The sequence below is a fragment of the Xenopus laevis genome, chromosome 3L (assembly GCF_017654675.1).
Source record: "Xenopus laevis strain J_2021 chromosome 3L, Xenopus_laevis_v10.1, whole genome shotgun sequence".
Classification (NCBI taxonomy): domain Eukaryota; kingdom Metazoa; phylum Chordata; class Amphibia; order Anura; family Pipidae; genus Xenopus; species Xenopus laevis.
In genome coordinates, this window is record NC_054375.1 from 87972437 (window position 1) to 87986470 (window position 14034).

A 14034-nucleotide genomic window follows, 5' to 3' on the forward strand; every position below is an offset into this window, starting at 1 on the left:
ACAGAAATGCATGAACATTACTAGGAGAACATATAGCAGTGAAAAGGGAAAGCTTTTATTGCTCCACTTAAGTGTTTTAGTTGCTCTTTGCCAATTGTCTGTATTTTTAGAGGGCTCAAAGATACTAATTACAAACGTATGTTTTAAATTCCCTTATCGTTTGTTAGTTTCTATGGCAGCAAGAAATTCAGACCTGTATCTTGAAGTTAAATGTTCCATTAATTAAGAAAATTCTGATAACACCCTCCTTACAGAAATGAACTTGAGACATTTACAGAACTGATTAATACAAATTCATCTAATGTAATCCTCACGTTATAATAAAGTCAGAAACACCTGTCTACCCAAATCTAAGTTTATGCCACACAAACAGGGCCAGGCCTTAGGCCGATTGGACCGATTTGGCCTGTGCCATGGAGCAGCACGGATAAGAATTCCCCCAGCACATAAAGCTGCCCAGCAGGCCCCCAATTCTGATAGGCCCAGCCCCCTTCAATTTCCATAGGCGCAGCCCAACCCTGATAGACTCAGTCCGTTCTCTTCCCAACCCTGATATGCCCAACCCACCTCAATCTCCATAGTCCTAGCCCACCCCCTACTCTAATAGGCACAGCCCTCCCAACCTGATTGGCCCAGTCCCACTCTTCCTTTGTGTCTGGTGCCCTGTGTGCAACCACTTCCTTCCTTTCCCTGTGTGCCCCTATTTCCTCTCTCTCCTGTCCATGTGCCCCTATTTCCTCCCTCCCACTCCTTTCCCTGTGTGTAATGATTAGTTCCAGAAGGAATCAGTAAGGTATTTACCACTAATGATAATTAGAAAAAGGTACTGATTGATACCAGTTAAATACACCTTAATAATTTACAGCAAAAGTTATCCAACTGTCCAGATGCACACAACAGAAACCATACACTGTGGAGTCACAACACTAGGAGGCAACGCCAAAATAGTCCATGTGCCCCATGGACTATTTGTATCATCCTTGAAAAAGGTCCCAACAGGGACCGAAATGTTGGATAATGATGCAATAAAAGATTATTTGTTTTACATCAAAGGGAGTGCTGGTGTATAAAACATTGGTATATATATATATATATATATATATATATATATATATATATATATATATATATATATATATATGTGTATGTATGTATGTATAATAGTCCTGTAAAAAGAAGGAGCATGTTAGTGCGGAGAATGTGTGGACTAGTCCAAGATGCTTGTATTATGGTTTAAATGGCTTGAGTTGCGCCTGAGGATTTATATCAGAAGCATTTCAATATTAAAAACTAAGGGAAATGGAAGCTGTGGCGTTTATTTATACATCAAGGATGGAGCTATTGGCACAATTTTAACTGGCAAATTTGTTTTAACCCAAATTCAGAAAATATTGACGAGCAAACAGCTTTAAAGAAAAGAAAAAATATTATGCATTATAATATGTAAAAGTATTTAAAGACTTACTTCCTTAGAACAGCAATTTCATTCTCTATGCTGCTTTCCTTCCCTTTTAGGGCTTTCTTTGGAATGCACTTCACAGCAAAAAGTTTACCGGTTGCCTTCTCTTCAGCTAAAACTACTTCAGAAAACGCTCCCCTGCAAAAAAACAGAAGTTAAAGTTTATGATGCAGTTCAAGGCACTTGATACATACAGAGGTGTAACTATAGAAGCTATATATAAATATATATATGCGCATCAAAAAAACGCACTCACAGGACTTAAATTAAATATATATATATATATATATATATATATATATATATATATATGTATATATATATATATAATGAAAGCAGACATATCGGTGGCCCATTTGAGAATGCTCGAGATGTGGAGTTTTTAGGATAAGGGGTCTTTCCCTAATTTAGATCAACATACTTTAATTCAGGTATATATCATTTAAATGTAAATAACCCCAACAGGTTTATTTGCCACTAATATGCATTCATTATATCTTGATCAAGCCCATGGTAAGTTTTATTTTACAGAGAAAAAGAAAATAATTTTAAAAGATATGAATTATTTGATAAAAATTGTAGTCTAACCTACTAGAAGCTGCCATCATTTCCAGGGCTACATTGTGGTGGTGGTGGCTGTAATTGGCTCTGCTCAGTACCACCAAGTAGAGGTATGGAAAAGCTCCAAGACCCCTGGATTGAATTTGCTGCAAGTATTTTAAAGAACTAAACAAAAAGTCAACAAATAATTAGGCTACGAATTATACATTATACAACACACTTTTAGCAGTGCAGGTCTAGTGGTCCCATTGAATTCTCATCTTCCCAAAATTATGTTTAAGATTATAGAATTAGAATTATAGAATTATAGAATGTATTCTGGTATCAATGCAAATCAAAACAACATAAAGATTGTTCTTAGTCCTTGCTAGTAGAACTCTTATCCTGATATCCCTCCCTAAATCACATACTTGCACAAAGGGACTGCTTCCAAATATAAGAATAGAAAACTGGCAAAATCACTGCAAAGTAGTATGAATTATAATCTTCTGTAGAAGATCAGAGAAATCTTTCCCCTGTTTTTCTGTCTGTGACATCATCCAGCCCGGTTACAGACTGGAGAGCCATCCGATTGGCTGGGCACCCCAGTGCATCCTTGGGAGAGAGGGAGTGCCTGACTTTAGAGCTATTTGTACAGGGTCTCCAACAGAGCTTAAAGGAGAATTCAACCTGTGGGGGAAAACCCCCGAACCCCCCACCCCAGGTAGACCCCCCTCCTTCCAGGCTAACTACCCCCCCATGGGAAATGCTCCATACTTACCCCTCGCCACAGATTCTTCCAGCGGAGTTGCACGTATCCATCTTCCGGCTCCTTGGTAAGCTGACTGAGAGATCAGCAATATCCGCGTAATTCTGCACATGTGCAGTTGTCGGAAACCGGCAAACTGCTCCAACTGCACATGCGCAGAAATTCCAATCTCCCAGTCAGCTTACAGAGGACGCGGAAGATGGATGTGTGGAACTCCGATGGAAGAATCTGCGGCGAGGGGTAAGTATGGAGTATGGGCGATTTCCCCGGGGGGGGGGGGTAGTTAGCCTGGGGGGAGGAGGGAGGGGGTCTACCTGGGGTGGGGGTACAGGTTTTTCCCCCCCACAGGTTGAATTCTCCTTTAACACTTTAACATGGGTTGAATGCTGCAACATCCAACCAGAACCAGTTTGTGTAAGACTGTCCAGTGTAGAGAAGCTGCTGTATCTCGAGAAGTACAGAGAGAGCCCATCCTTTCCATGCCAAGCTGCTAGAGACTCAGGAGGAGAAAGGTGCCACTGATGAGATTGATCCTGCTGCAGAGCTGCCTGTAATCTCCAGTGTGACTGCCTCTGAGAGCAACCCAGTCAGGGAGCCACACAAGGGAGGATACTGGCAAGGATACAAGTGTGGGGCCCCAATTTGAGGACAGGTCTTGTGCTAAGTGAGAGCGGCTGCTAAGTTCCAAAGGGAGAGGTACTTTTGGGAAAGGTAGCGCTACCTGGGGTATAAGAGCTTTGGGGAAAGGACATCCCATTGAACTGAACTGTGTGGTTATTAAACCCTTGCAGAGGATTGGGACTTTGATAATAAAAAGGACTGTGTTGGAGAAACATACAGGTACCTAATAGTGAGTTAGGTAGGTCCCACATGTCCCCAGTGAAGGAGTGCATTGTGTATTAGATTGCCCAAGTTCTTTCACTATTGTTTTATATAAAGTTTATATTTGTTTCATTTACAAACTGTGGGTTTTATTTTTCCTAGTGGAACCCCCCTGAAGTGTGCTATTCAGTGTGCTATTCAGTGTGCTATTCAGTGCGCTATTCAGTGTGCTATTCAGTGTGCTATTCAGTGTTCCATACGTGGAGGCACTGCGCTGTAAATCTCAGTTCCCAGTCCTTTTCATACGCAAAAGGGACTCGGGGCCCTGGATTGCCAAGGGTTAATTGCTATTAAAAGAGACAGTAACCAAATTAGGGTTACACTTCCTTATTATTATCAAAAATAGTTTCAAATGAGTCAGTCAGCTAGCACTGGAGCTCTCAATGTAGGGGCAGATTTATTATGGGTCGAATTGAAAATTTTAACTCAAATTTTTGAATTTTTTATGGTCAAAACGGTCAGATTCGACTAGGGAATTATCCAAACTCGATTCGAGTTTTTTTAAAAAATTCTAATTTGAATTTTTAAGATATATCAAACTCTGGCCCTTTAAGAATTCAAACTCGACCATTCACCACCTAAAACCTGCCGAATTACTGGATAAGTCAATGGGAGAGGTCAAGTGACCAATTTGGAGATGTTTGCATCCTTCCGGACATTCAAGTTTTTTTCGGAGAAAAAACTTGAATCAAGTTGGTTGAATTCAAATCAATTTAGATTCGAGTTTTTGGGTTTTTGGATTTGTCCAAATTTTAGTAATTCAATTATTTTTTAATCAAATAACCCCCCAGTCAAATTTCGAATATATTCAATATAATATATTCAAATTTAAGGGAGTTTAAAAAAAACGCACATGAATTTGAATTTCGACCCTTGATAAATGTGCCTCTTAGAATACACTTTCATTTAAGTTTCATCAGTTCTCATGTACACGAGTGAGACGTACAAATCTGGACATTCAGATGTCATTATGATAGTCAGGTGAATGGTAAATGTTATTCCACTGAATAGCTATACAAGCTGTACTGCCGAGCCAAGAAGTTATGTACTTTTACCAGATTAAGATTTCCGCTACATTACTCTCTGTATTAGCCTGTCTGGCTTGTGTTTCATCAGTCAGTCACCACTTATTCAGACCTTGCTGGCTTTCTTCATTCACATATCTTCTCCAAGTTAAAAAAAAACAAAAAACTAGAGTTGCTGATAACAGGTTCTTTCCTTATTCATTTGAATTTTGCAGCTTCAATATTTAATGATTTTAGAGCGCTGCAGAACTGGCATTGGTACACTGAGCAGTCCTTGAAGCAGAAAAGCATTTAGTGAACCATACTGTTATTTCACAAGTAGTTACAAAGTGCTAGGGACACAGGCCTGCTTATTGCTGTTGTCTTAAGTGTTTTCCACTTAGCTGCCAATCACACAGCCCTTTATCTGCTAAGCAAGATTTCATTATAATACTTGCTCCTCCATTCAATGAAGTCCAAGAAACATAGGGCTTTATGTCACAGTAAAAATTTTTTTAAAAAAAGGACAACTTTTTGGGATATGCTTGAGATTTACAGAAAACATGGAGAAGGAATTCTAGTTTAAAGTGATACTGACACTAAAAAACTACTTCGTAAAATATGAATGTACATTAAAGTTACCTATAGGTCATGTTGCTGAGAGGTCTGTTTTTGTCAGTTATTGTTAGTTGAACTATCTAAACCTGACTGTTTTGCCAACCTGACTGTCCCATCTCAGCCTGTCGGCTAACGTTTCTAATGCTAATGGACTCCGGCTGCACAAATATGGCAGCCCCCTCATATAGGAACATGGGGCATCAGACAGGTAAAGTAAAAACATTGGGCAAATACTTCAAAGGTATAAGTAGCGATCATAGGCAATATTATGATAGATGTAAAAAAAAGAGTTTAATTTCTGGTGTCAGTATCTCTATAATAAATTTAAAAGTTTTATACAGTGAATAATGAACCCCTATTTGTATAATATAAGGATATTATAAGTCACTGAGGTGTTTCATGACCATATAACAGCACAAGTACAAAGGCTGGGGGCTTTTAAACAGGTAGTGGAACTCAGAGGTAGCATATTTATGATAATGGGAAGAGAAAGTTTCAGCCACAGAATGGAAATTTATACTTTCACATTATTGCGACAAAACCCCAATTCATGTGTGTTCACAGGCTGACTCAGCAGATGATAGCACATCGATTTTTCTCTGCCTGCATTGCTAGTAAACAAAATATAAGACCTTTAATCTACATTTTATGTACTGTATATGCACACACATACTTATATACACTGGGCATGCATGGATAGTAACGTCAGAAAAATATTTGTGTTAAAAAACATTTAAAAATAAAATACAGAATATTTTCTTGTTCTTACTCATAAAAAAATCCATTTAAAAAAGCATTCCTGGCTTGGCAAGCTGGTATTTGTAAAATCTATCATCCAAATTGCTTGTATACCAGATATTCAGAATCTCTCCTAATGCAAAGAAATGAAATACCCTTGAAATCAGTAATCCTGATCAAATAATCTGCTTTACAGTTCAGTTTACAGCTGCAAATCCCATAGGCAATTGTTGCTTCTGTTAATGCACATTATAATTGTACATACAACTACTAATTGTACAGTTCTAATTTAAGGTAGTATGTAGCCATGTGTCAAAAATAACCATATTTGAGACAAATAATATCAGACTAAAATAACTTAATACAGCAGTAGAATTACTTAACGTCCAAAATTGTATCAGATCAGAAGTTTTTGAAGCTTATTTGTACATGAATATCCTACCTGAAGCATGTGTTATTTTTGTCCAGTATAAGGAATCATATTCACTATTGTTCAATTCTATATGCAAAAAAAACCCTTCATATCAAAATCTGATCAACACATTTAACTGACACGGCGTTCAACTCTGTAGAGTGGGATTTCTTACTTTGCATCCTTAAATGTGTGTGGGCTTTCCCACAATTTCTTTGAGCTACATTTCTGCTCTCTAGAATGTACTCACACTACTAATATTGACACTGAGCCACACTTTTCCATTAAAGTCTTCTGGCTCACTCATTACATGCATGGGTGTGACATCACACAAATGCATGAGCTGAGACAGTCCTCCTCGTTATTGGCACTCACATGGCACTCACTAAGAACATTTTCTGGCCCAAACAGTGTTTCCCCCAACTGGAGCATTGACTTTATTAACCTGCACCTCTTGTGGGGAACAACTTTACTGTGATAGGAGCATTTAAAGCAGCCTTAATCTGAGTAATAATAATAATATGAAGCATGATGTCTGAGCACTCTTCTAAAAGCTCATATCTAAACTGCATTCTTCTGAATACTGTGGTCTTTTAAAAATTAATTCATTGATTCTTGTGCACTCTCTTTTCTGCAGATATTAGCATAAGGTTTGGCGATAGCTTTGCAAGGGCATTATGAGACATGTTCTGGACATGCCATTCTGTTTTAACATCAATGCATTTTTATAAGTTAGGATTTCACCAACCGACGAGTAAACATCACATTTAATACTGGTGTCATTAATAAAGAACAGAGGCACCACAAATAGGAATGTCAGCATTGCTTCCTAAAAATGTGTTTTCTTATATGGAGTTCAAAAATGAATGTTTACAACATGCTCTGTTCATTTCTTGCACTATAAATCAATATTTATGTACAATCCAATGTATCTACACACTTTAGGTGTCATGCCTCCTTTTTCATTTGTAAGCTTTTACTGAAGACTGAACATATACATATCTTTTCCATATAAAGACCTATCTGTACATGACCTTGTTAAATAGAATCTCAGTGCATATCCTAAGGTGTGATTTCCCAGGGCACAATGGCAACACAAATGGTTTTAAGAGAGAATACGATGTCTCAATATTTAAATTCTAAATCTCAATGAAAGATACGTTTTCAAAGACACTAGGTAGGTAATTTGTGTTTTCGTTTTCTAGGAATTAAACCTCTCATTGCTGAACATATATTTTATAAGCAATGGTATACATTTCATTGGCTGTGACTAATAAATCTGCTGATCAAGGCACATGTATTATAGTAATTCTTCAAGATGGTAATCCTATCTGTAAAGGAATGCTGTATTTAGTTTCACTTTAGTGTTCCATGAGTGGCTTCCTTACCCAAAAGAAAACCGAACAGAGTCTAAAGCAATTGATCAGTTTCCTGGCGAACAACGATGTTTCCAGCAATGATTATTTTGACAGATTAAACAAATTAAACCTGTGCCTGCAAAGAAAAAGTCAAATGAAAGGTGACATTTCAGTACTGCAAGGTCATTTTAAGCCACATCACTGCCTAATGCTCCTGTTTGTCAGCACATTTTACTTACATGCAGCAGTTTGTAGCAATTCATAATCAATCTGCAGGTTCTTGATTCTTGACACATGATAGTGTTCTCTTTATGGCTTATACTATTTCCATCAAGTTCAACACCTCCAAATGAACCCCAGTGCACATGTATCACACAAAAAAGGTGGCCATAGATGTAACAATTATGATCTTTCCTGCAACCACTTGTCAATATAGACGTGTTAGAGCTGAATCGTTAGATATACAGGTAGAAACAATAGAATTCTATCTCTACATCAATTCATCACTAACAGTGGACGATGTTTGGGTGCCTGATCCAAATTTTACAGCCAGCCCAATCGACGAGCTGACCAATATCCAAGTCTTTTGCTGATATTAGTCGGCTTGTCTCCCCCCATACATGCACTGAATATCGTACAAAAATTAGTTTCATACAATATTGGTGCATCAGTGGCCACCTGCCCTAGGTAGCCTGGCCAACCTCGTCACCCCTACCCCCTTGCATGCACAAATGAATGCACGTATGTACGCTTTCACTTGGGGGAAGCAGAACTGGCCAGTAACGGGACAGTGGTCAGACTAGGGGTAGGCAACAGATAAGGTACATGCCTAGCACCCCCAAGCGTTGCGCCCTATGCATGTGTCTCTTCTGCCTACCCCTAGTTCCAGCCCTGATCTACACAATTGCTTTAGTAGCCACTGAATGACACTGCCAAGAGATACACATTTTCTTATTCAAAATATTCCTCCGTTACAGATGACCCAACACACTACCATTTAGTGTATAACTCGCAATTATATTATTTATACCAAAGTTCATGACCTTCGATTTATCAACACTGAACCTCATTCCTAGTTTACTGCCCAGTTCTCGAGTTTAGTCAAATCACTCTGCAAATTGGTGGCATCCTGCATGAAACTTTGCACAACTTAGTATCATCAGCAAAAATATACACTGCACTTTCAATGCTCCTCTCATTTATAAAAAAGTTAAAAAGCAAAGGACCAAGAACAGACCCATGGGGTACTTCACTAACACCACCATTAGTCCAAATAGGAAGTGTGCCATTTTCCATCACTCTTTGTAATCTATCCTACAGCCAGTTCTCTATCCAAGAACAAATATTAAGTTCCAGGCCAATATTCTTAATTTATTCAGTGGCAACACATTAGCAAATCACCGATCTCTCGGCACCATGCTAGAACTAAAAGAATCCTGAAAGATTAAGTAAAGAGGTTTGGCAATAACAGAGCTAAGCACCTTTAGTACCCTAGGATGAATACCATGGTCCAGGACCTTTATTTACCTTCACAAATTCTTGTTTCTTTTGAATTTCCTCACTCATCCATCAACTGTCATGGGTGAGGAAAATCAAAAGGAAGCCTTCATTAGCTTGGTTCTCAGTTGTGTAGACAGATAAAAATGATTCAGCATCTGCTCTCATCAACCGATTTACTGCCCTCTGATACTAAGCATCCCACCCCTTCTTGCTTTATTTTTTTTTAAATATGTAAATAGTAATAGAACGATCTTTTGATCATTTTACTCTTTGCTATAGTGCCCTTTTCAACCTCTATTTTAGCTTGTTTGATAGCAATTTTGCTTACTTTATTTGCCTCTTTGAACCCAACAAAAGTTTCTGCTGTCTCAGCTAACTTGGTTGCCTAAAATCCATGTTTTTGTACTAACAACTTCAACACTAAAACTTCCAAAAGGAACCATAAGGGTTGTGTATTAATTTAAAGACATTTTCCTTCTGTTTAACCCTGTCAAACGCCTTTCCCATTTAATATGTTGCAGAGATCCCTTTATACTGCTAAAGTTTCCACATCTAAAATTGAGTTTCTGTAAGGGAAACAAATCACCGACGCCATTCCTTGATCCAAGATGGCGGCCCCCTGTCCTCCCACATGGTTCTTCCTGGTAGCAGCACTGTGATGCAGCTCCTTCTCGCCAGCCGATTGGATGCCAGCGTCCGGAATGGACGCCAGCGTGAACGTCATCACGTCCAATTTTGTCGCCAAAGTGGGCCTATTTAAAGGAGCCTGAAGACTGCAACATTGCCCAAATATAGGTTTCGCTTTGTGCATTCCTGGGTGTGATTCTAGTATTGTTATACTGATTCCTGTGTACCGACCTTTGCCTGTTTAACCGTTTTGACCCTATTCTGCCCTGATTGACCTCTTTGCCTGGACTCTGACCATTCTATTGCCAAACCCTTTTGTACCTTGAACTTTGTTTGTTGAACTGCCTCCTCCTTGGTCCGCACTCCATACTGAGCCTTCGGGCCCTTACAGTTTCTTAGTTACTAAAAATATTGGGGCATCTACATTTTGGGGCTCCTATATGCCAAATGCATAGGTAAAACTATACATATTGGGCATCAAACTGTTCAGTGGACTCCTGGGAATCATATTTACATTTACATTGATACCTAATGATGTGTGGGAGATATGATGCTGTAGATTGGAAGCTTTGAGGTAATTTTTAAAAAAAAAATCACCAATTTCTATAGAATATTATAACTTTAGGAAAGCATTGCAACTTGCTAGTTTGCTGTACATAGATATATTTACCCATTTTTTATTTGCCAGAATCTGCTCTAATAATGCATCGGTTTTTAGGGTAAACCTACTGTTAGTGGAGTGTTTGGCCTTGAAATCAGAAGTATGCTGTTTTGGGGAGCGGTGCTTTGGAAATTTGGTAGTGTACTGCCTGGATATTTTGATCTATGCAAGTGAGAAATCTCCTTAAAACTATGTATATTTGGTATTGGTGCGTTCAGGAGACATAGAACTTTCCAAATCGGCTGTGTTCTCTTACATAAAATAAATTATATTTCTTAAATATGTGATAGTACTATGTGAAACATGATTTTTTCTTTTTATAAGACACTACGAAGCGTATATCTTTTTACAGAAGTGGAATTACACCAAAATTCTAACATATTTTGAAAGCTTAGGTTGTCCTGAAAAAAAAAAACCAATATATTGTTTTCCTTGGTAAACTAAAATACCCCCCAGGAAAGGCCCTTAAATTGAAAGACTACAAAATGTCTAAAAACTGCTTGGCAGTAGATATTCACATTTAGGACAAATCGGCTGGCAGGGAAAGGGTTAAAAGGTCATTAACTTACACAAATTCAATGTACATTTTTCAAACACGATTTCCTATGTTTTTACCTACAATGCAGGGTTGCAAGCATCATATATACTGGATTAATCCAACTGTTTTGCAAATATAAGGTTTGTGGCAAACTCAGACAGTTATTTCAATGCTCTCCTTCAGGTTATTAATAAACAGGCCCAAGTGGACTCAATACAAAACCATATTCCAGATGAAGAATGTAACCTTGACACTTACTCATTTGTATAATTTCTTCGGCCAGTTCTGCATTCATGTACAGAAAGCATCACCAAGCCAAACAGACCTTTGTGTAGAAAGCAAACATTTATGCTCCATATACTGTATAAAAATGATCATGCATCAAGAAGTAAGGACAGTTAAAAGGGCAATATACACCTACATACACCTTTGCTTAACATGAGCAACATAAATAGGACTTGTGCTGAAAATGTATTCCACATACCAGCTGCAGCATGTGGCAATTTTATAGATAAGGCTTATGACACACAGGGGCTTCTCTGGGGAAACGCCTGAAACCTCCAGCAGAGGTGTTTTTCTTTTTGGCAACGTCCGTTGACAATCTGGGGGTATAGATTCCCTTAAAATCTGAATGTAATGTAATCTGAAGTAAAACAATTATCCACAATACCAGGACAAAGCTAATGTGATGTGACAGACAGTGATGACTAGGATATATTATCTATGTGACTGCCTATTTGTTAGCTAAAGTTGTTTTGGATAATCCATTACCACTGAAAGCAATATAATGGTATAATACTTACAGTATACATTATTAATAAAGTCACACAAAGCCAAATACTGTTGTTGTTTTGAAACAGCACTGTAGCATCTGCTTTTTTCCTGCTTTCTGCATTATTTCTTGGCACACAAATGCTATCTTTATGCTGCCGTAAGGCACATGTGGTTACAAATATCTGCTAAGTCTAGTAGACACATCATTATTAAAATTACAATTATGGGAAATGTCAGGCAAAAAGAAAATATGGAACACTGAAACATAACTAAGTATCCATTTGCAAGGATTGTGGCCATTAAGGCCTATTTATATGTCATCTCTTGTTATTGAATTTTCTGTAATGAGTCATATTGTGAGTCTTTATACTATATCAAAGGATCCAGTAAAATACAAGACCTGAGTTCTGTTGTAACATCTTCAATAAACTCCTTCAGATGGGAAATATAAAGCAAGGTAAAATCTTCTAAGTTAAACTATTTGATTTGCTCCCATACCAGGAAAGAATAAAGCAAAAGCTATTTATAATTATGGATACTTCACCTGTCTGTCAGACTGAACATAAAGGAGGAAGTCCTCTTGCATACTCTAAATAGATTTGTGTATATATACCATTTACAGTATCTATATTGGAGGATGTGCAGAATTTGTTTTGACAAAAAGAGATGTTTCGGAGCCCTAAGCTGCATATTTCATGGCAAAATAAATATCAATGGGATTTGATAGTATTAATATGCCAGGACTGTAATTGTCCCAGAGAACAGACTACAGTTTAACACATAGTGGTTATGTTGTAAAAAGCACAAGATTTGCCAGATCTACATGTTAAAATTGACCATGTATAGTAAGCAAAGAGTAGAATTATTTGTTTAAAATAGACTCTATGGGAGAAGGCATTCTTCCCCTGGATATCAGATTTATGGATGAGATCCCATACCTGTACTAGTACCTGAAGTGTGTAGTGATGGGCGAATTTATTCGCCAGGCGTGAATTTGCGGCGAATTTGCGCGATTCGCGGCAGGCAAATAAATTCGCAAAACGCCCGCGAAAATTCGCGGAAAAAATACGCCGGCGTCAAAAATTTTTTTCTAAAAAACGGACGCCGGCGTCAAAAACAAGACGCCGGCGCTGTTTCGCGAACTTTTCGGCTGTTTCGCGAATTTCGCGCATTTTTCAGTGAAACGACGCAAATTCGCCCATCACTAGAAGTGTGTGGTTTATTATTCAGTTAAATAAGAAACATGAAGTATATGGCAAATACATCTGCTTACAGGCTGGTGTTGCTCGGGAATGCACTCCTAATGAAAAGAAGTAATTCATCATTCAGTATTTTGGGGTTGGCTGCCTTTTTAGCCAGAAAGAACACGTAAAATAAATTATTTTGGGTCAGTAAGAAATGTATTTTGTGACTCCTGTGAGATTGAAGGTGACCTACAAAGTGTCACTTACTGCTTTTCTTTGTTTCAACATTTAGAGGGTTTTGGAATGGACAGAGTATGTTCACACCATTTCATCTTAAAGGAGAACTAAACCGTAAAAATTATTAAGGCTAAAAATACCATATTTTATATAATTAACTTATTGCACCAACCTAACGTTTCAGCTTCTCAACAGTAGCAATGATCCAGGATTTCAAACTTGTCACAGGGGGACACCATCTTGGAAAGTGTCTGCGACACTCGCATGCTCAGTGGGCTCTGAGCAGCTGTTGAGAAGCTAAGCTTAGGGGTTGTCACAAGTAACCAAGCAGAAAATAAGGTTGGCCTGTAATATAAGTGGATGCTTCAAGGCTGATTATTAAATCATGATGCTAGTTGCACTGGTTTCTTTGCTGCCATGTAGTATTTATCTGTACTAATTGCTTATCAGCCTGGTTTGTGACATTTATATTCTATGTGTATTGTATATTTTGAGTCAGTACCTAAGCTCAGTAACTGACAGCAGCACAAAGCATTTGCAGTGAATTCTTTAGAGACACAGATCTTCTCTGTTAAAGGGCTGTGGTTGCCTTGTACTGGTACATAAGCCAAAAACATAATGTACAACATTTCTAGCCTACTTCTTTACTTAAGCTTTAGTTCTCCTTTAATTTAATGTTATTACATAATCTAAATGGACATGAACTGGCACCATACATTATACAGTTTTTCAA

At 38.0% G+C, this 14034-nt stretch overlaps 1 protein-coding gene across 1 annotated transcript in view; it reads right to left on the bottom strand.

Annotated features, from left to right (window-relative positions):
• The window catches only part of camk1d.S (calcium/calmodulin dependent protein kinase ID S homeolog), a 147623-nt gene that overhangs the window by 86236 nt on the left and 47353 nt on the right, over positions 1–14034 (bottom strand). The window contains 1 exon segment of the mRNA NM_001090721.1: positions 1466–1597. Within this exon segment, the coding sequence (NP_001084190.1) occupies positions 1466–1597 (132 nt within the window).